Consider the following 21,784-nt stretch of genomic DNA (forward strand, 5'->3'; position numbering starts at 1 on the left):
CCTTTCAATCTTTTCCACATCCTTCCTGTAATGAGGCGACCAGAACTGAGCACAGTACTCCAAGTGGGGTCTGACGAGGGTCTTATATAGCTGCATCATTATCCCCGGACTCCTAAACTCAATCATGGCCAATCCACCTAATCCCCACATCTTTGGACTGTGGGAGGAAACCAGAGCACCCAAAGGAAACCCATGCAGGCATGGGGCTTGTTTCATTACCCAAACCAATTTTCCTCAACCTTTAATGTCAATCTCTACTGTTCCTGTCACTGTTCCTGTCAGTCTACAGGAACAGTGCCAGAAGACTGGAGGATAGCAAATGTTGTCCCCTTGTTCAAGAAGGGGAGTAGAGACAACCCTAGTAATTATAGACCGGTGAGCCTTACTTCTGTTGTGGGCAAAGTATTGGAAAGGATTATAAGAGATAGGATTTATAATCACCTAGAAAGGAATAATTTGATTAGGGATAGTCAGCGCGATTTTGTGAAGGGTAGGCCGTGCATCACAAACCTTATTGAGTTCTTTGAGAAGGTGACCAAAGAGGTGGATGAGGGTAAAGCGGTTGATGTGGTGTATATGGATTTCAGCAAAGCGTTTGATAAGGTTCTCCATGGTAAGCTTTTGCAGAAAATACGGACACATGGGATTGAGGGTGATTTAGTGGTTTGGATCAGGAATTGGCTAACTGTAAGGAAACAAAGGGTGGTGGTTGATGGGAAATATTCATCCTGGAGTTCAGTTACTAGTGGTGTACCGCAAGGATCTGTTTTGGGGCCACTGCTGTTTGTCATTTTTATTAATGACTTGGATGAGGGCGTGGAAGGATGGATTAGTAAATTTGCGGATGACACTAAAGTCGGTGGAGTTGTAGACAGTGCGGAGGGAAGTGGCAGGTTACAGAGGGACATAGATAAGCTGCAGAGCTGGGCTGAGAGGTGGCAAATGGAGTTTAATGCGGAAAAGTGTGAGGTGATTCACTTTGGAAGGAGTAACAGGAATACAGAGTACTGGGCTAATGGTAAGATACTTGGTAGTGTGGATGAACAGAGGGATCTGGGTGTCCATGTGCATAGATCCCTGAAAGTTGGCACCCAGGTTGATAGGGTTGTTAAGAAGGCATACGGTGTGTTAGCTTTTATTGGTAGAGGGATTGAGTTTCGGAGCCAGGAGGTCATGCTGCAACTGTACAAAACTCTGGTGCGGCCGCATTTGGAGTATTGCATACAGTTCTGGTCGCCGTATTATAGGAAAGATGTGGAAGTGTTGGAAAGGGTGCAGAGGAGATTTACCAGGATGTTGCCTGGTATGGTGGGAAAATCGTATGAGGAAAGGCTGAGGGGCTTGAAGTTGTTTTTGTTAGAGAGAAGAAGGTTAAGAGGTGACTTAATAGAGGCATACAAGATGATCAGAGGATTAGATAGGGTGGATAGTGCGAGCCTTTTTCCTCGGATGGTGTTGGCTAGCATGAGGGGATATAGCTTTAAATTGAGGGGTGAGAGATATAGAACAGATGTTAGAGGTAGGTTCTTTACTCAGAGAGTAGTAAGGGCGTGGAATGCCCTGCCTGCAGCAGTGATGGACTCGTCAACGTTGAGAGCGTTCAAGTGGTTATTGGATAAACACATGGATGATATTGGAATAGTGTAGATTAGAGGGGCTTTAGATTGGTACCACTGGTCGGCGCAACATCGAGGGCCGAAGGGCCGGTACTGCGCTGTAATGTTCTATGTTCTAATCTCAGCCTCATAGCTTTTTAAAATTTTATTAGTGCCACAAGCAGGCTTACATTAACACTGCAATGAAGTTACTGTGAAAATCCCCCAGTTGCCACACTTCGGCGCCTGTTCGGGTACACTGAGGGAGAATTTAGCGTGGCCAGTTCACCTAACCAGCACATCTTTGGGCTGTGGGAGGAAACCGGAGCACCCAGAGGAAACCCACACAGACACGGGGAGAATGTGCAGACTCCACACAGATAGTGACCCAAACTGGGAATCAAAACCGGGTGAGGCAGCAGTGCTAACCACTGTGCCACCGTGCTGCCCTGCAGAGCTGTAGAGTTTATTTTGGAGCATATGTTGTTTTTGTGGATTAACAGCACTTTTTGTCCTGCTTATGTTTTTGCGCATTTTAATCTGCTTTAGTCTTTGAGCCATTAACCCCTTTGATTATTCCCTTCCAGCTTTTACTGGATGGAGTGTTCAATAACTCCAGCTAGCAGTTCATTGAAGATTATAAATACTTCAGGCTCAATACTCATGTGGTGTTCATGCAGCGCAGTAGCACAGTGGTTAGCACTGCTGTCTCACAGCACCAGGGACCCGGGTTCAATTCCTGGCTTGTGTCACTGTCTTTGTGGAGTTTGCACATTCGCCCCGTGTCTGCGTGGGTTTCCTCCGGGTGCTCCGGTTTCCTCCCACACTCCAAAGAAGTGCGGGTTAGGTTGATTGGCCGTGCTAAATTGACCCTGATGTGAGCGGGATTAGCAGGGTAAATATGAGGGGTTATGGGAATAGGGCCTGGGTGGGATTGTGGGCGGTGCAGACTCGATGGGCCGAATGGCCTCCTTCTGCACTGCAGGGACTCTGTGAAAGGTTTGTGAGTATTATAAAAAAATACAGCATCTTGTATTGAAAAGGCAGGGGTGGTGGCTCTATTCTGTCTGGCGTTTCTGTGTACTATTGAAGTCGAGGATTGCACATCTCTCTCTCTGAGTCACGCAGCTTGGTTACTCCCGCACGTCAAGTGGGAGTGAATGAACCGACTGTGCTGTCAGTCTTAGCCCCAAAAAAATGCTCCCTTTAACTATTGTGGGATAAAAATACTCCAGCACCCAATCAGAGTTGTGAAACAGTGTAAACCACTCCCTCCCCCCTCCACACACACACACACCACACACACACCAGCAGCTCACTGCTGTCTAGGTTGCTGCAGGGACAGCTAATGTAAACATGTCCAAGAACACCTCAGCTCAGAGGCACTTTACTGATCAGTCTGTAAACAAGAGGCCTTTAGAAATTCCTGGGGAACCTTCGAGCAAAAGAAAGGCAGTCTGGGGGATCCTCACCAGCCAAGGTCAGTACAAAAACTCCACATGAAGATATGCTACTTAAAGTGACTGTGTTACTGGTCTCTTGAGGGAATAATGCAAAGGCAGGTAAATATCTCCCTCGCTGTACCTAGGGAAATAATCGGACTTATTCCAATCTATCCCTATGGAACTTTATGGCGAGGTGTGAATCCTTTGCGAAAGAACACTCTCAAGATATGATAGAACTGCATTACAAGCATAGAACACCCCTCCCCCTCCTACACAATAACCCCCACAGTAATGTGAATGTGTACTTCATGCTTTTTGGCCCTGGTCCAAGTTTAAAGTCAATGGCACTGCTACACACTGTAATCAGCTTAGCAAGACCACCGTTTATTTTTGGCCTTTAGGGAGAAGTAAACAGATAGAATATTGGAATATGATTCCCAAAGCACCAGCAGAAATCTGGGAATGCCAGGTAGGGAAAACTTGACTCCGATATGGACGGGAAGGGTGAAATTGGGGAAGGTCCAAAACGGCAGAAGGACACAGCAATGCAATGCTGGGTTCGCAGAGGTCACGGATCATAGATGATCATCTATGACCTATGACCCAGCAATGCTGGGGTCGCAGAGATCATGGATCATAGATGATCATCTATGACCTGTGACACAGCAATGCTGGGGTCGCAGAGATCCTGGATCATAAACCATGACGCAGTAATGCATGGATGTTGCCAATCTTAATGGCAAGACTTCAGTTAAATAGTCATCCTTAACAAGTGTGACAATGTCAACAATATGCATGCCATTCTTAATGAATGGTCCAAGCTTGAATCCACTGGACTTGCCCCTCAACATGACCGAACTGATTTGCTGGAAGGTAAGCTAAAGAAATGCCTGTTGAACTCATGTAAGAGCAATGAGCTGCTGTGTGATGTATATGACAGGGTTTGTTTTCATGGCTCGCTGCATCTGAGTGCGTGATGTCTCTTCATGCCCAACCTTATCTATAACCAGTTTTGTACAACATGAATTGGCCAAATGGTTGCGTGGCAACCAGTTCCGAGCAAGATTTCTACATACACGGTGAAGGACCCCTCCACATTGGCGAGGCCCATACAGGAGTGGCATTTCAATGGCAATACCATGTCCAAGTACTCATTGATATGGCTTGCCTGCTCATCAATGCTCCACATAAGGAAGGATGTGGAGATGCCGGCGTTGGACTGGGGTGGGCACAGTAAGAAGTCTCACAACACCAGGTCAAAGTCCAACAGGTTTATTTGGTAGCACAAGCCACAAGCTTTCGGAGCACTGCCCCTTCATCAGGTGAATGAGAGTTCTGTTCACAAACAGGGCCTGTAAAGACACAAACTCAATTTACAAAATAATGGTTGGAATGCGAGTCTTTACAGGTAATCAAGTCTTAAAGGTACAGACAATGTGAGTGGAGAGAGGGTTAAGCACAGGTTAAAAAGATGTGTATTGTCTCCAGCCAGGACAGTTAGGACTGACATTGTCTGTATCTTACCTGTAAAGACTCGCATTCCAACCATTATTTTGTAAATTGAGTTTGTGTCTTTATATGCCCTGTTTATGAGCAGAACTCCCACTCACCTGGTGAAGGGGCAGTGCTCCGAAAACTTGTGGCTTGTGCTACCAAATAAACCTGTTGGACTTTAACCTAGTGTTGTGAGACTTCTTACTCCACATAAGGAAGCCATAGATATTTTGACTGGTGATCTGGACCTGTCACCCTTGCGTGAATTAGTATTCATTGGGCTTATAAAATTAGCAACTTATGCAGTTAAATTCAACTTTAAGCCCAAATCCATTGTGTTGCCATGGTTCTAGGCTCAGCTCTCACCTTTTGTTGGGTTCCATGAGGAACGTGCCTTTGATGGAATCGCACCTGACCTCCTACTCCTCTCTTATTTCCTATAAGTGGATGATACGTTTTCTGTATTTAAATCTGCCGTTGCACGTAATAATTCCCTAAACGGGCTCCATCTTGCATTCCAATTCACGTTTAAAATGGAGCTGTTAGATGAACTCCCTTTCCTTGATATACTAATTGAGAAATCTGCCGGGGCTTTCACGATCATGGTCTCCCACAAGCCAAACTTCACTGGTCAGTATACACATTGTAACAGTTGCTCACGCTATTAGCTTGGTCTTATCGGCAATCTTGCAAATAGGGCCTGAGACATTTGCTCACCATGTAAGCTTGATGCTGAAATAGGGCGCATCAAAGCATAATTGCTACCTCGATCAAATCATGGTTCTTTTTATTTATTCATTCGTGGGACATGGGCGTCGCTGGCTGGCCAGCATTTATTACTCATCCCTAATTGCCCGAGCGCAGTTGAGAGTCAACCACATTGCTATGGCTCTGGAGTCACATGTAGGTCAGACCGGGTAAGGATGGCAGATTTCCTTCCCGAAAGGACATGAGTGAAACAGGTGGGTTTTTTCCAACAATTGACAATGGTTTCATGGTCATCAGTAGATTCTTAATTCCAGATTTTTTTTTTATTGAATTCAAATTCCACCACCTGCTGTGGCGGGATTCAAACCTGGATCCCCAAAACGTTAGAGAAAATGCTGGAAAATCTCAGCAGGTCTGGCGGCATCTGTAAGGAGAGAAAAGAGCTGACATTTCGAGTCTTTGACAAAGCTTTGACAAAAGGTCATCTGGATTCGAAACGTCAGCTCTTTTCTCTCCTTACAGATGCTGCCAGACCTGTTGAGACTTTCCAGCATTTTCTCTTTTGGTTTCAGATTCCAGCATCCGCAGTAATTTGCTTTTTTCCCCAGAACATTAGCTGAGTTTCTGGATGAATAATTTAACGATAATACCCCTCGGCCATCGCGTATTCATGTGCTGGATATTGCACATGAACAGATTACCTTATAAGGGCAAGGTATCTCAAAAATGTGAGCAACAGGTGAAGCTAGCTGCTTCACGCTGCTACCATGCAGTGGCAACACAAGTGGTATTCATCACTAACAGGATGCTGCCGTCAGGCCAGAAAGAGGTTCAGTGTATCACACGGACGAGCAATGTCGGGTATAAATTTCAGTGCCAGTGCGATCTGGTTATGTCGTCTGTACATCCCAAAGCCTGGCAGGTCGTATTAAGCAGCGTGTCCCAGCCGCTGTTTGCAATGGGCAAAAGTACAGGTTGTATTCCAACCAGCCCAGGTTTGCAAAGCTCAAAGCACTGGGCAGAACTTTCCCATAGTTTGTCAGCCTGTCAGTTTCAGCGGGATAACCGGTGTGTAGCTTTCCAGCTGCACAGCCTAGTTTTCTCTCCAGATTATCGAGTAGACAGAGAATCTGGAGGTGCGGTCTCTGCCATCACTCTGGCAGGGCGGGGCCTGATAGAGCTGGCAATGCCAGCTCCACAGAGATTGGGACACCATCTCAAATGGGCACCCCGTTCTGCATTAAAAAGAAACCTCCCCCCTCCACAAGCATTGGGACAAATCTCCTCCCACACAGGCATTGGGGCGACATTCCAAGCATCAAGGTGGCATCTCCCCATACAAGAAACCGGACAAACCCACACACATGTAAGCTGGAGCCCTCCCCCCAACACCCACAGGGCTCCACAGATGGCCCACCCCTGGCAGTGCCAGTCAGGTTGGCACGAGCATAAGGCAGTGCCAGGTGTGGTGCCAGTGCACTGTCCTGGCATATGCCTCTCCCTCGCAGGGCATTGCTGGCAGGTTTCCCCTCAGCTGCTTCGGTTTTTAAATACTTGTTGTAAAATTCGGCGAAGTGACTATGACTATTGAGTGAGAGGGGAACACATTGTTGGGAAGGCCTTTTTAATTATATTTAAATTTATTATTGAAATAGCATTGACATAAGGAACAGGAACCTCATTACGTAAGGGGCAGGGAAAATCGGAGAATTAGATCTTGCCAGTGAGAATCATAGTTTGCAAATCTCACGCGATTTTGGGCCTGCGTTGCTGTTTACACTGGCAGCTAATGAGGGCTCAAAAATCACCCCCATACTGTCCAACATGATCTGATGAAGGAGGTTGTCATCGACTTCAGGAAGCGTAAAGGAGAACATGCCCCTGTCTACAACAACGGGGATGAAGTAGGAATGGTCGAAAGCTTCAAGTTTTTAGGTGGCCAGATCACCAACAACCTGTCGTGGTCCCTCCACGCCGATACTATAGTTAACAAAGCCCACCAACGCCTCTACTTTCTCAGAAGACTAAGGAAATTTGACATGTCAGCTACGACTCTCCCCAACTTTTACAGATGCACCATAGGAAGCATTCTTTCTGGTTATATCACAGCTTGGTATGGCTCCTGCTCTGCCCAAGACCGCAAGGCACTACAAAAGGTCGTGAATGTAGCCCAATCCATCACGCAAACCAGCCCCCCATCCATTGACTCTGTCTACACTTCCCGCTGCCTCAGCAAAGCATCGGGAAAAAGATACAAAAGTCTGAGGTCATGTACCAACCGACTCAAGAACAGCTTCTTCCCTGCTGCTGTCAGACTTCTGAATGGACTTACCTTGCATTTAGTTGATCTTTCTCTACACCCTAGCTATGACTGTAACACTACATTCTGCACTCTCTTCTTTCCTTCTCTATGAACAGTATGCTTTGTCTGTATAGCACGCAAGAAACAATACTTTTCACTGTATGTTAATACATGTGACAATAATAAGTCAAATCAAAGTGATTCCATGATTGGACAACATTTGCTAAATAATCCTCAGTGTGCTAAGCAATTACCCTAGTGTGGCATATTTTCAGAAGCTGCATATATGAATACACAAGGCCCTGTTCTTTTCAGAAAGAACATGTACACACATTGCACCTGTTTCAGCGAAACAAAGTAAGTGACAACCTGACTAATCAGAGTCAAGCTGCCTGGTTTAAATATCAAACAATTCTTGGCAGTTAACTGTCAGTCACCAGCAACTGGTGCAATCTCCATGGCAAAACCTCAACCAACCAGAGTCCACTGGTCAACCAGTCAGTGCTCTCTTCTCGTACAGTATAAATTTGTCGATTTTCCCTTGCACTATATTCTTGCGCATGACCTGATGAGTGCAAAACAGTCTTCGACAAAAAAGTCTCTTTTTTCAGTAATAATGGTTTTAGACTACAACATCCTTCAGCTAACCACATGGCCAACCTGGCTAGTGAGCTGGAAGTCCCAACAGGAGGCCACAGCCAGGGCCTCCTTGAGGAAGGTGAGCAGCAGTCAGGAGCTTAGAGATTTGCCCATGATCAGGAAGAGGGTAAGGCCCATGATTAGAGCCGGGGGTGCGGGGGTGTTCAGTGGGCAATAGGGAGGGTTGGGGTAAGTCAAAGACTTCCTTAATTGGGAGGTCACAGATTGCGAGAGCAGTACTTGTGCTCTTCCTAGCCCAAAATGGTGATGGCTTAATGGAATTATCACTGAACTATTAATCCAGAAACTCAGGTAATGTTCAGGGGACCGGGGTTTGAATCCTGTCACGGCAGATGGTGGAATTTGAATTTTAAAAAAATATGGAATTAAGAATCTACTGATGACCATGAAACCATTGCCAATTGCCAGAAAAACCCACCTGGTTCACTAATGTCCTTTAGGGAAAGGACTCTGCCATCTTTACCTGGACGGGCCTAGATGTAACTCCAAAGCCATAGCAATGTGGTTGACTCTTAGCTGCCCTCTGAAATGGCCTAGCAAGACACTCAGTTGTATCAATCAAGGGCAACTAGGGATGGGCAATAAATGCTGGCCAGCCAGCGATGCCCATGTCCCACGAATGAATAAAAAAATGCTGAGACTGGCACCAAACCTGTTGAATCAACAGCCACCACTTAGCTTGTAGAGTCAGAAAACTCTTGCACTGCTGGGTTCAGGTCAATTTTAAACCCAGCTCCCCATTACAATGTGGGAGCCCAAATTTCATTTATTCATTCATTAAGAGTGGGCTCTGTGAAATCCCAATATTTGGCACCATTACAAAACCGGAAGGCACTTGTGCAACATCTTGGAGTCACATACCCTGTATTTGACCCTTGATTCCCTGAACCGCACCTGTTTGTTGTTGTTGTGAGGGTTGGTTAATGCCAAAGTTCATGGGCTGAACTTTTACCTCACTGGTGGGGAACAGAAACCGAGGCTGCGATTCTCCCATCGCGACCCGCAACTTTTCTGGCGGGTCGCGGTGGGAGATGTGCGTTGCCGATGTTGTACTGGGATTTGCGCATGTGCCGGGAATACATGCGCATCTCCCAGAGCCAGCGGACAGTCACTGCTCAGACCACGCTGGAAACCGGCGGGAAGGCAGGTAAATCAATCAAATTTGTTTTCAATGTATTTTCAATATACTTAGCAGTTCATTATCGGGAACTTTCAGGTCTCGATTGAATCTCCCACTCTGCCAGGATTACTTCATTCCAGCGGGGTTTCCACTCGCTCCCCACGTTCAGGGGACTAGCGGGAGACCTCGCTGGAATGAGGAAGGGGCAATCAGGGCCCCCCAGGGAGTCAGGCGATGGGGGGTAGTGCCCCCTGGGCAAGGGCATCCTGGCAGTGCCAGCCTGTGCCCCCTGGTGCTGCCCAAGGGGCAATGTGCCTATGCCCAAGGGGCATGTTGGCACTGCCCGTAGGGCATCAGGAAGTGCCAAGGAGGTGGGGCCTATTGTGGTCAGGGCCTAGGGGCAATTGGTGGGGATGGCGGAGTCCCGCTGCCACTCTGCAGATAGGATCGGTCTGGGATGGAGGGAGTGCAGCGATTGGGGTGGGCTGGGGGAGTGATTTCTGCTAGGGTGAGGGGATCTCCACTGCTGGGGGGGTGGGGTGGGCTGGGCTGTGCATCGGGGCGCTCTGGAATGGAGGGGGGCAGGGTCAGGGCTGGCCCAGGAATTGGTGTGGGGGCCGTGATCGGGCCATGTGGGGGTGGGGGGAGGTGAGTAGGTGGCTGGAGTGGCAGCACTGTGGGGGTCCCGGGCTGGCCAGCAAACGGGTGTTTGACAATTTGGGGCCACTGCGCATGCGCAGAGTTCCAGAACTGTCAAACTCCAGCATGAATAGGCCCCGCCCCCCGCCCCGGGTTTTTAATGAGATTCACGATTGGGACCTCTGCAGTGCACAGAGTGCAGAGATTCAGGTCTGAAGCTGAAATGACAGAAACAGTCAGGATTTAGAGCAGTTTTCCCGCCAATTCAGCACTTTTGGGAGAATCATGGCCCAGGTGTGTTTTTGGTTCAGAAGCCTGGCTCCAAAGAACTGATTAAAGTTAGAATTTTCACATGTGCTCACCACCCCCCCCTCCCCATCCACCTTAATTGGCACAAGACATGTTTCCTGTCTAATTAACGACACTGGGCAGGCTTGTCAAGCTGGAGGGCTATTGCAGCACCCAGCTGGTGCACAAGGTAAGTAACTGAGAGGCCACCTCTACAAGGTGTCCTCTCAACCACTTTGCAAAACCTTTCATTGCAGAACAGAAAAAGCAGCCAGCCATGGGGGAGGACATACAGGACATCCTCTATCTGCCTGTAGGCCCCATCAGGTGTGCTACCCATCCTGCCACTGAGTGCCTACCTCCAGGCAGTTTGTCTGCCTCCTGTCAAGTTAGGAAACTGGAGGCTGACAGGCAAAGTGCAGTCAGCCCCTTAAACACAATTCTTAATTGTTATGTATGTGGGGCGTTGCCCCTTTAAGAGGACAGGTGAGGTAACCCAGAGGGTGACTGCCTGGGAAACCACCCCAACAGCTACCCAAGGGCTGGAGCACATGGTGGACAATCATAGAAACCCTACAGTGTAGAAAGAGGTCATTCGGCCCATCGAGTCTACACCGACCACAATCCCACCCAGTCCCTACCCCCATATCCCTACATATTTACCCGCTAATCCCTCTAACCTACCCATCTCAAGACACTAAGGGGCAATTTTTTTTTTTTAAGCACGGCCAATCAATCTAACCCGCACACCTTTGGACTGTGGGAGGAAACCCACGCAGACACGAGGAGAATGTGCAAACTCCACACAGACAGTGACCCAAGCCGGGAATTGAACCCAGGTCCCTGGAGCTGTGAAGCAGCAGTGCTAACCACTGTGCTACCGTGCCGCCCATGACAGACTTTCAAATAAACCTACTGTTCCTGTGGCTTGTCTTTGGTGTGACTTCTTTGAAGCTACCACCCCAGTAGTTACAGACTTAACACTGGCAATGAGAGCCGGTGCCTCAGTTCCACAACTGTGAACCACACCAGACCAGTGAAGGACCCACAGCAAGTACACTGTGTCAGGGAGACGTTCAAGACCGCATGGCAGCCACACTAAGCATCAGACAGGCAGTAGGGAAAGAAAACAGGTACTCGGATCAGGGTGCAGCGACAGAACTACTCACTACAGCACTACTGATCACAGGGGACGGCAGGGTGAATGAGGAGTCCACCGGTTTACAGAGAGCCAAAATCAGCAGCCAGGAGTCAGCACTGTTTGAGCCTCGAGGTTGCAGTTCAGTAAAGGAGACACAAGCTCTGTTTCTTCATAAACTACCTTTATTTCTTTGATCCAACTCCACATACAATTCTCCATCAACACCCAGTGCCACCAGTAGCCCCTTTATATATCAGTGATTTCTATTGAATAGTTGACATCAAATTAGGACTTAATTGGAAGGTCTGTTAACCCATTCCTAACAAGCATGGAGGAACAGGCTTCGGGCCTTGTCGCACTGAGGGAAACATTGCCACTGCCTAGGCGAAATGGCGGGAAAATTCGGGACCATCGGAGAGTTCCACGAGGAGACTGAGGCATGTTCGGCTTACATAGAAAGATTCAGTGTTTTATTACAGCAAACAAGATTAAAGATGACCTGATTGTCTCAGTATTGTTGAGCACAGTGCGTAGTAAAACTTTCGGAGTCCTAAGGAACATACTGCAGCCAGGGAAACCTGCTGATGAATCGTACGCGGAGTTGTGCAAGTTGTTAAAGGGACATTTTGCACCACAACTTGCAAATTGTGAAACAGTACAGGTTTTACAAGTGGGACTAACTGGAGGGCAAAAACATTATTAAACTTTTCATGGTTCTCAAATGCTTGTCAGAATTCTGTGGTTTTGGAGCTTCCCTTCAGGAAGCACTGCGGGACCGTCTTGTCTGCGGGTTACTGCAGGAAGGAATGAGCCGACGGTTGTTAGCGGAGGAGAATTTAGACTTCAAAAACTTTCGAGATCGCAATATCCATAGAACGGGCTGCCATGGAAGCCTCACTCTTGGACATGAGAGCAACAGTATACAAGATGGTGGACACCGCAGGAAATCAATCGAAGCCCGAGGAGGGTTGTCAGCTTGGTAAAAAGGGTCACACGGAGACCGGTGGCTGAATGAGAGGAGCTCAATTTTGGAACTGCGGGAGAATGGGGCACTTGGCCCGCAATTGTAGAGCATCAGGGTCCCAGGGAGAGGTGGAACAAAAGCGAGCAGGCCCCAAACCAGGAGGAAGTGGCGAGTAGCCCCATTGAAGGAGACAAGGAATCATCAGGAACCTCTCTGGGTAAAAACGCTTCTCCGATTTGATGACTATCTTATTTCTTGTGTCTATTCAAGGCACAGCAAAGTCCCAAAAAGAGTCACGTTTTTAAAGTTATATTATACAGCCCTGGGGTGAGAAAACTCAGCAGCCTTGTCTCTTATTCCCACTTCCGTGACCTGAGTCGGGTGTTAAGCCATTTAAACTGTGTGTCTTTTGGCTGTTCTCTGCGCTGTTAGCCAAGCCTGAGTGTGGTTACTCAGAAACAGAAACCAAACTGGAAGCAAGAAATTGTACGTCCGCGAGAGCGGGCATTTTAAAAACTCTGTAATTAAAACTCCTGTTTTGTTAGAAACTGGCATCGTAGGAACATAGAAACGAGAAGCAGGAGGAGGCCATTCGGCCCTTCAAGCCTCCTCCACCATCATCATTGCATATCTCTGAGGCAGAAAACATATGAACACAAAATCACCAGAAATAGAAGCAGGCGAAGCCTGCCCCACCATTCAATACGATCATGGCTGATCTATGCCGGCCTCAACTCCTTTTCTGTGCCACTTGCTCACAGCCCTTTATTCCCCAATCTATCAAATATTTATTCACCTCCACTTTAAATACTTCTAATTATCCAGCCTTCACTAGCCTTTGGGGCAGAGAATTCCAGGGATTCACCACCCTCTGCGAGAAGAAGAACACAAGAGGTAAAAGAAATGATGCAAATGACATAATAGAAACAATGACATGAGGAGCTGGAGCTGCCAGGAAGGCTTCTGATCTCCACATCCAGTCAGGGGGCATTTGAGAGTTAACCACATTTCTGTGGATCTGGAGCCACACGTCGGCCAGACCAGGTAAAGATGGCAGATTTCCTTCCCTAAAGGACATTAGTGAACCAGATGGGTTTTTACAATAATTGACAATGGTCATCATTACTGCAAAGAAGGTTCACCAGGATGTTGCCTGGTCTTGAGGGTGTTTTAGAAGTCTTAAGTTTATTTTTATTGGTGTCACAAGTAGGCTTACATTAACGCTGCCATGAAGTCACTGTGAAAATCCCCTGGTTGCCACACTCTGGCACCTGTTCAGGGACACTGAGGGAGAATTTAACATGGCCAATGCACCTAACCAGCGCATCTTTTGGACTGTGGGAAGAAACCATAGCATCCGGAGGAAACCCATGCAGACACGGGGAGAACGCGTAGACTCTACACAAACAGTGATCCAAACCAGGAATTGAACCCGGGTCCCTGGCGTTGTGAGGTAGCAGCGCTAACCACTGTGCCACCATGCCGCCCAGGCTATGTGTTGGCTTTGAGGAGAGGTTGAATAAACGAGGATTGTTTTCACTGGAAAGCCAGAGGCTGCACTAGGGTGCATAGATTCAAGGTGAGAGTGGGAAAGTTGAAGGGAGATGTGTGGGGGAAGTTTCTCACACAGAGATTGGTGGGTGCCTGGAACATGCTGCCATAGGAGATGGTGGAAGCAGGCACATTAGCAATATTAAAGAGGCATCTGGACGGATACATGAATAGGGAGGGAATAGAGGGATACGGAGCGAGCAGAAGTTTAGTTAGGGCACCATGATCGGCACAGGCTTGGAGGGCCGAAGGGTCTGTTCCTGTGCTGTACTTTGCTTACTTCTTTATTCTTAGACTTTTAATTCCAGATTTTTATTAAATTCAAATTTCACCATTTGCCATGTTGCGATTTGAACCCAGCTCCCCAGAGCTTTACCTTGGGTCTCTAGATTACTAATCCAAAGACAATACTCTTACACCACTGCTTCCCCAAAACTCCCAAGTTTGGGCGATGGGTGGCATGGTGGCACAGTGGTTAGCACTGCTGCCTCGCAGTGCCAGGGACCCAGGTTCAATTCCCAGCTTGGGCCACTGTCTGTGCAGAGTCTGCACGTTCTCCCTGTGTCTGCGTGGATTTCCTCCGGGTTCTCCGATTTCCTCCCACAGAGTGAAACACATGTTGGTTAGGTTAATTGGCTATGCTAAGTTCTCCATCAGTGTACCCGAACAGGCGCTGGAGTGTGGCAACTGGAGGATTTTCACAGTAACATCATTGCAGTGTTAATGTAAGCCTACTTGTGACACTAATAAATAAACTTTTAAACCAAACTGGGGTCTTGGTCTGGTCTGTGCCATTATCACACTGCAAATGTTTAATATTGAGTCAGTAACATAGGATGCTGATTGTCTGCATTGTAGGTAACTTCTGGTGGGACTCAATTTTGGCATTGCAGTTTGGAAGTATTCTACCTTGTATATGTCCACCCCACCGAACATGCGCCCACACTGAGGTTGGGGACACTAAGTACTTTACATAACTGATCCAGCTCTGACCTTGGATGTTCCAGTGGCACCAGAAACATAGATCCACCCTGAGGAAATTCAGCGCAAAGATATGTTGCCATCATGATAGTACAAACTATTTATCAATGCTAGCCAAGTGCATTGCTGTGCCTGAACAGATAGGTCCAACCCGCAGCTGATCCCAGGCCTTGGGCCTGACTTGCATCAAAACAGAGAGATACAATGGTCCTCAGACTCACCTTTGAGGGTAACCATCATTTACGTCCCTCAATCAACACCACTGAAATACAAATTTTGATTTGATTTAGTTTTATTTGACTTATTATTGTCACATGTATGAGTATACAGTGAAAAGTATTGTTTCTTGCGTGCTATATAGATGAGGCATATCGTTCATCGAGAAGGAAAGGAGAGAGTGCAGAATGTAGTGTTACAGCCATAGCTAGGGTGTACAGAAAGATCAGCTTAATGCGATGTAGTTCCATTCAAAAGCCTGACAGCAGCAGGGAAGAGAAGAAGCTGTTCTTGAGTCGATTGGTACGTGACCTCAGACTTTTGTATCTTTTTCCCGATGAAAGAAGGTGGAAAAGAGGTCTGTCCAGGGCGCAATTACTTAGTTATTACCAGATGAGAAGTCACACGACACCAGGCGAGAGTCCAACAGGTTTATTTGAAATCACAGGCTTTCAGACCTCTGCTCAGGTGAAGTGTACTATTACCATAGTATTGTTTCCCCTGCACACCTCCAGCGCGTTAAATGTTAATTATAATCGGGGAAAATGGGGAGAGAGGGCATGACTGGTGCACACACGTCTGGAAACAATGTCAAGAATGGCACACTTTGGCAAAGTCCGGGTTGTCTCATTGTTGCAAACAGCAAGATCCCAGAAACAGTGCATTCCCCATGCCATGTGTGGAGTGGGGGCATGGGGTTGGGTGGGAGCAAGAGAGCCACCAATTGGACTCAAGTGCCATCTCTGGATGTCAAGCCAATATTCAGAGTCCCTGCTCGGCAGGACTGTCTGGAGTGGGGTTTGAACCCAACAATTCTGACTCAGGTGGAAAAGTGCCATTCAACTGCTGGTGACTCTGTCCTGGCATGAGTACAACATGTGGTGTAAGACCCAGTATTTTGCGATTGGTGCTCAAATTTGACAGTCCTGAAATGCTTAATTGCTTACACTGCAATTCACCCCCCCCCCCCCCCCACCCCACCCCCAACCCCCTCCTCCTAAGGTGTCCTTCAGATGGGCTATATTTGGATTTTGAGATAATAACCCGTCAAGTGTGGGCAAAATGCTTTTGTATCTAAGGTTGTGAAGGGTCAGAGTTGGTATGAAATGGAGAACACCGCTGACAAAGTTGGCCGTGACAGAAAGGGGGCAGGGTCTGCTGGCACTGAGAGAGAATTGGTGTGGATATGAATCCCGACTGGCAATCTTACTCCTGGTCTGAGGTGCCGTGGGGAGATGGAGATCTAGGTAGCATGTTCAGGGGAAGGTGGTACGGGAAATACGTGGAGAGCTAATTGTACTGTTGCGTTACTGCATGGTGTGTTTTCTATAATCGCAGCCTACAAAAGGCAGTGGCTTCTGTGCCTGTCACCAAATGCTGTGAAAGTGATCTGTTAGTTGAAGCTACGTGAGCGTCTAAATATAGCAGAAGCAGCTGACACATCAGCCAAAAGGCCTGATACCAAGAGCGTACAGTTGGCACCACAAAAAGCTGTTTGTGTCCTGCCTGGGAGCTGATTCGAGTCATGGCTCCAGACTGTTGATGCTGTGCTTGGACTAGTAAGAAGTGGGAACATTTTTGGCGTTGCTTCCTTTATGATTTAAAGCACATCTTAATACAAAACAGCAAATGCTTATTTTGCAAATACAAATGTTGTAGCTCGACTGTGAAAGTTCCTTACTGAAGATGTTCAGTGTATAAAATGTTCTTTACTGCATTTTTCGTGTAAAGTTGACTAGATTGAGGGTATATATTTGATTTTTTAAAAAACGTTTTTGGCACCTTATCAGATCCTATTTGAATTACAAAAACAGTCAGGTGCATTGTCAGAGGAAGGAATTATGCTTAAGATAAAGGCAAAATACTGCAGATGCTGGAATCTGAAAGAAAACAGTAAATGCTGGAAAATCTCAACAGGTTTGACAGGGTCTGTGGAGAGAGAATAGGGCCAACGTTTCCCTGACTCGAAACATTGGCTCGATTTTCTCTCCAGAGATGTTGTCAGACCTGCTGAGATTTTCCAGCATTTTCTGTTTCTGTTGTGAACAAATTATACTTGCTAGATTTTAGAATTAAGTCACAATGTTCCAAATTCAGATTATAACTAGAATAAAGCCTTGGTTTCAAAATGATCTATGCTGCCACTTTGAGACCAATAATTTCAGTAGTTTTTAATGGAGCGAGCTTTTAATTCCAGTGACTACCAGTTCCCATTGGTACAATTAATGTTTACGTTTCCGACTATGTCTGAATCATGATCACGAGAAGCGGCTTCCACTGGAATTATTTTCACTGAACCCAAGAGAAAATTGCACAGCAGGATCTAATTCTTTAGACTGTGTTCTTTCAATTCAGCGACTGACAAAGAGTCATCCATGCTCGAAAGGTTAGCTCTGTTTGCCTTCAGACCTACTGAGATGTTCTAGCATCTTCTGTTCTTGTGTTCTTTCGAGCCAATTGGTATCTCAGTTCGAGTCAAACCTGTATAGAATCATAGAATCATACAGTGCAGAAGAGGCCCTTCAACCCATCGAGTCTGCACTGACATGTGTGAAACACCTGACCTCCCACCTATTCCCATTTACCAGCTCTTGGCCCATAGCCTTGAATGTTATGGTGTGCAAAGTGCTCACCCAGGTACTTTTTAAAGGATGTGAGGCAACCCGCCTCTACCTCCCTCCCAGGCAGCGCATTCCACTCTCTGGGTAAAAATGTTTTTCCTCACATCCCCCCTAAACCTCCTGCCCCTCACCTTGTACTTGTGCCTCCTCGTAACTGACCTTTCAATTAAAAACAGCCACTCCTTATCCACTCTGTCCATGCCCCTCATAATCTTGAACACCTCAATCAGGTCGCCCCTCAGTCTTCTCTGCTTCAACGAAAACAACCCAAACCTATCCAACGTCTCTTCATAACTTAAATGTCCCATCCCAGGCAGCATCCTAGTGAATCTCCTCTGCACCCCCTCCAGTGTAATCCTTCCTATAATGTGGCAAGCCGAACTGCACACAGTACTCTAGCTGTGGCCTCACCAAAGTTCTGTACAACTCCAGCATGACTTCCCTGCTTTTGTAATCTATGCCTTGATTGATAAAGGCAAGTGTTCCACGGCACGGTAGCACAATGGTTAGCGCTGCTGCTCCACAGCACCAGGTTCGATTCCCGGCTTGGGTCTCTGTCTGTGTGGAGTTTGCACGCTCTCCCTGTGTCTGCGTGGGTTTCCTCCGGGTGCTCCGGTTTCTTCCCATAGTCTGAAAGACGTGCTGGTTAGGTGCATTGACCCAAACAGGTGCCGGACAGTGGTGACTTGTGGAATTTCATAGTAACTTCATTGCAGTGTTAATGTAAGCCTTACTTGTGACTAATAAATAAACTTTACTTTCTATACATTTTTCGCCATCCCACTAACATGCCCTTCTGCCTTCAGAGATCTATGGACAAATATGCCAAGGTCCCTTTGTTCCACAATATAATAGGTTAATAGTTATGGTAATGAGATGGTAATATGTAACAGCAGTCATGTGCTGGAGACTCTGGGGAATAGTCTGTACCCAAACCTCGTAGCTCATCATGGCGTATACGGTGTAAATAAAGAAGTTTTCAAGTAACATACCTGAGTCAGACCAGAGTTACTTATTGGAAGTGGGAAACATTGTCAGGCTATATTAGACCACGGGACCAACCTGCTAAACCAAACCCAGTTCCCTAACTCCCATTTTACTGTACTCCACTCTGTTTCTATAGGGGAATGTGTACTTTTAAACTAAAAGCAGAATAAAAGACACCTCATTCAATTCATTAACCTAGCTTTCTCTTCCAGGTGTTTGCTGGGCAGCAGTGTGTTTGTAGCATTTAATTTCTCTACCTAAAAATTTTCAGCTATTTTTAAATTAATTTAAAAATTTTCGTGCGTCGCTCCTTCCATTCTGCCCTGAATCTAGGAATCCGCAGCTATCGTTGGAATTTTTAAATATTCCCCCCCCCCCACAACTCCCTTTAAGGAAGAAATTTTTGTTCTTTAGTTTCTCCCACGAGTCAATCTGCTGTCAATGGAAAGGAAATGGAGAATCTGTACCCAGGCGGCTGCCAGTGTTGCCATGGAACACCTTCTGGGGTTATCCTCCAATGCCTCACAGGGCAGCCTTGTTATCCAATCATTCCTTTGCTCACTTGGACGTGATCAGCCTTCTGTTTGATATGTTCAACTGGCAGATGGTGAGAAACTCCACATGAGCCTACACACTACCGTCTGGTGCCAAGCCCTGTGGAGCACCAACTTAGGCTGGCGCACCAGCATTTAGACATCACAGGTGCCTGGTTGTGTTGTAGTATTCACCCTCCGTGCTTTCACTAAATAACCTATTAAGTGTCTGGTGCAATGAGGAATATCTCGCAAATATTGACATTGCAGATTTGGCAAATACTGCTCTTGAATGGTCCTATAAGTGATATTCGTGCTATGGCTTTCACCAGTGAGTTAGATGGTTATAGGTCCCAGTCCAGAAACCTGACTGCAAAAATATTTACTGATGCTCCAGTGCAGTACTGCGCTGGTGCTGCACTGTCAGAGGTGCTGTGCGTCAGATGAGATGTTAAAACAAGGTCTAGTCTGTTCTCTTAGGATGGGTGTCAAAGGTCCCAAGGCGCCATTTGAAAGAAGAACAGGGGTGTTCTCCTGAAAGGTTCAGTGGAGATGTGCGGGGGAAGTTTTTTACACAGAGGATGGTGGGGCCCTGGAATGCGCTGCCAAGTGAGATGGTTGAGGCAGTTACATTAGTGACATTTAAGACTTATCTTGATAGGCACATGAAGAAGCGGGGCATAGAGGGATACAGGTGGTTGATCTAGATAGGGCAATGTGATTGGCGCAGGCTTGGAGGGCCGAAGGGCCTGTTCCTGTGCTGTACTGTTCTTTGTTCTTTGTCTCATGAGCAATATTTATCACTCCATCAACAGACTATTAGGTCATTATCACATTGCTGTTTGTGGGAGCTTGCTGTGCACAAATTGGCTGCCACATTTCCTATAATAATGACTACACTTTAGAAGTACTCCATTAGCTATTAAGCAATTGAAACATCCTGGGTGGGATTTTCCAGCTGCGCTCGTCCCACGAATGGAAAATCTCACCTGAGGTCAACAGACCTTTGCATGGTCCGTGTCCAGCCCGCTACGATTGCCGTGGCGGGCGGGATGGGAAAATTCCACCCCCTGAGGTTGCGAAGTGAGATTTGGAATCCAAGTCTTTCTTTGATATTTGCATAAACCAAAAAATATCTGCCAATGTTTCAAAAGGTGTGCGGGTTAGGTTGATTGGCCATGCTAAATTGCCTCTTAGCATTAGGGGGATGAGCAGGGTAAATATGTGGAGTTTCGGGAATAGGATCTGGGTGAGATTGTTGTTTGTGCAGGCTTGATGGGCTAAATGACCTCCTTCTGCATTGTAGGGATTCTATGATTCCTCCCCTCTTTTAAGAGGCCAGTTTTGTTTAATTCTTTCATGGGATGTGGGCATCACTGGCAAGACCAGCATTTATTGCCCATTCCCAATTGCCCTTGAACTGAGTGGCTTGTTAGGCCATTGAGGACAGTTGAGAGTCAACCATATTGCTGGTTTGGAGTCACATGTAGGCCAGACCAGGTATAAATAGCAGATTTCCTTCCCTAAAGGACATTAGTGAACCAGATGTTTTTTTTTAAACGGCTATCAATGATACTCACCATCACTGAGACTAATTTTCAGTTCCAGATTTTAATAGCTAAATTTGAATTTCATGGTGGGATTTCAACCCACAGCATTAGCCTGGGCCTGGGGATTCCTAGCCCAGTGATTTACTATTACACCACCACCTACCACATCTATCCTCGACTGCTCAGGGAGACGAGAGATGAAATTGCTGGGCCTCTGACGGAAATCTTTGTCGCTTCTTTGGACACGGGTGAGGTCCCTGAGGATTGGAGGATAGCGAATGTGGTCCCGTTGTTTAAGAAGGGTAGCAGGGATAACCCAGGAAATTATAGGCCGGTGAGCTTGACGTCCGTGGTAGGGAAGTTGTTGAAGAGGATTCTTAGAGACAGGATGTATGTGCATTTAGAACGAAACAATCTCATTAGTGACAGACAGCATGGTTTTGTAAGAGGGAGGTCGTGCCTTACAAATTTGGTGGAGTTTTTTGAGGAAGTGACAAAAACGGTCGATGAAGGAAGGGCCGTGGATGTCGTCTATATGGATTTCAGTAAGGCATTTGACAAAGTCCCACATGGCAGGTTGGTTAAGAAGGTTAAGGCTCATGGGATACAAGGAGAAGTGGCTCGATGGGTGGAGAACTGGCTTGGCCATAGGAGACAGAGGGTAGTGGTCGAAGGGTCTTTTTCCGGCTGGAGGTCTGTGACCAGTGGTGTTCCGCAGGGCTGTGTACTGGGACCTCTGCTATTTGTGATATATATAAATGATTTGGAAGAAGGTGTAACTGGTGTAATCAGCAAGTTTGCGGATGACACGAAGATGGCTGGAATTGCGGATAGCGAAGAGCATTGTCGGGCAATACAGCAGGATATAGATAGGCTGGAAAATTGGGCGGAGAGGTGGCAGATGGAGTTTAATCTGGATAAATGCGAAGTGATGCATTTTGGAAGAAATAATGTAGGGAGGAGTTATACAATAAATGGCAGAGTCATCA

At 46.7% G+C, this 21,784-nt stretch overlaps 1 protein-coding gene across 4 annotated transcripts in view; it reads left to right on the top strand.

Annotated features, from left to right (window-relative positions):
- The window catches only part of asb5b (ankyrin repeat and SOCS box containing 5b), a 62,382-nt gene that overhangs the window by 18,223 nt on the left and 22,375 nt on the right, over positions 1-21,784 (top strand). The window contains exon 1 of one of the 4 annotated variants that reach the window (XM_078215105.1): positions 2,896-3,075. The exons of 2 other annotated variants lie outside the window; for them this stretch is intronic. In XM_078215105.1, the coding sequence (XP_078071231.1) occupies positions 2,952-3,075 (124 nt within the window). In that variant the 5' untranslated portion in view covers positions 2,896-2,951. Of the gene's footprint in view, positions 1-2,895; positions 3,076-21,784 lie in introns of those variants that run through there. One more of the 4 variants, XM_078215106.1, reaches the window with a different exon arrangement.

The sequence above is a fragment of the Mustelus asterias genome, chromosome 6 (genome assembly GCF_964213995.1).
Source record: "Mustelus asterias chromosome 6, sMusAst1.hap1.1, whole genome shotgun sequence".
Taxonomy (NCBI): Eukaryota; Metazoa; Chordata; class Chondrichthyes; order Carcharhiniformes; family Triakidae; genus Mustelus; species Mustelus asterias.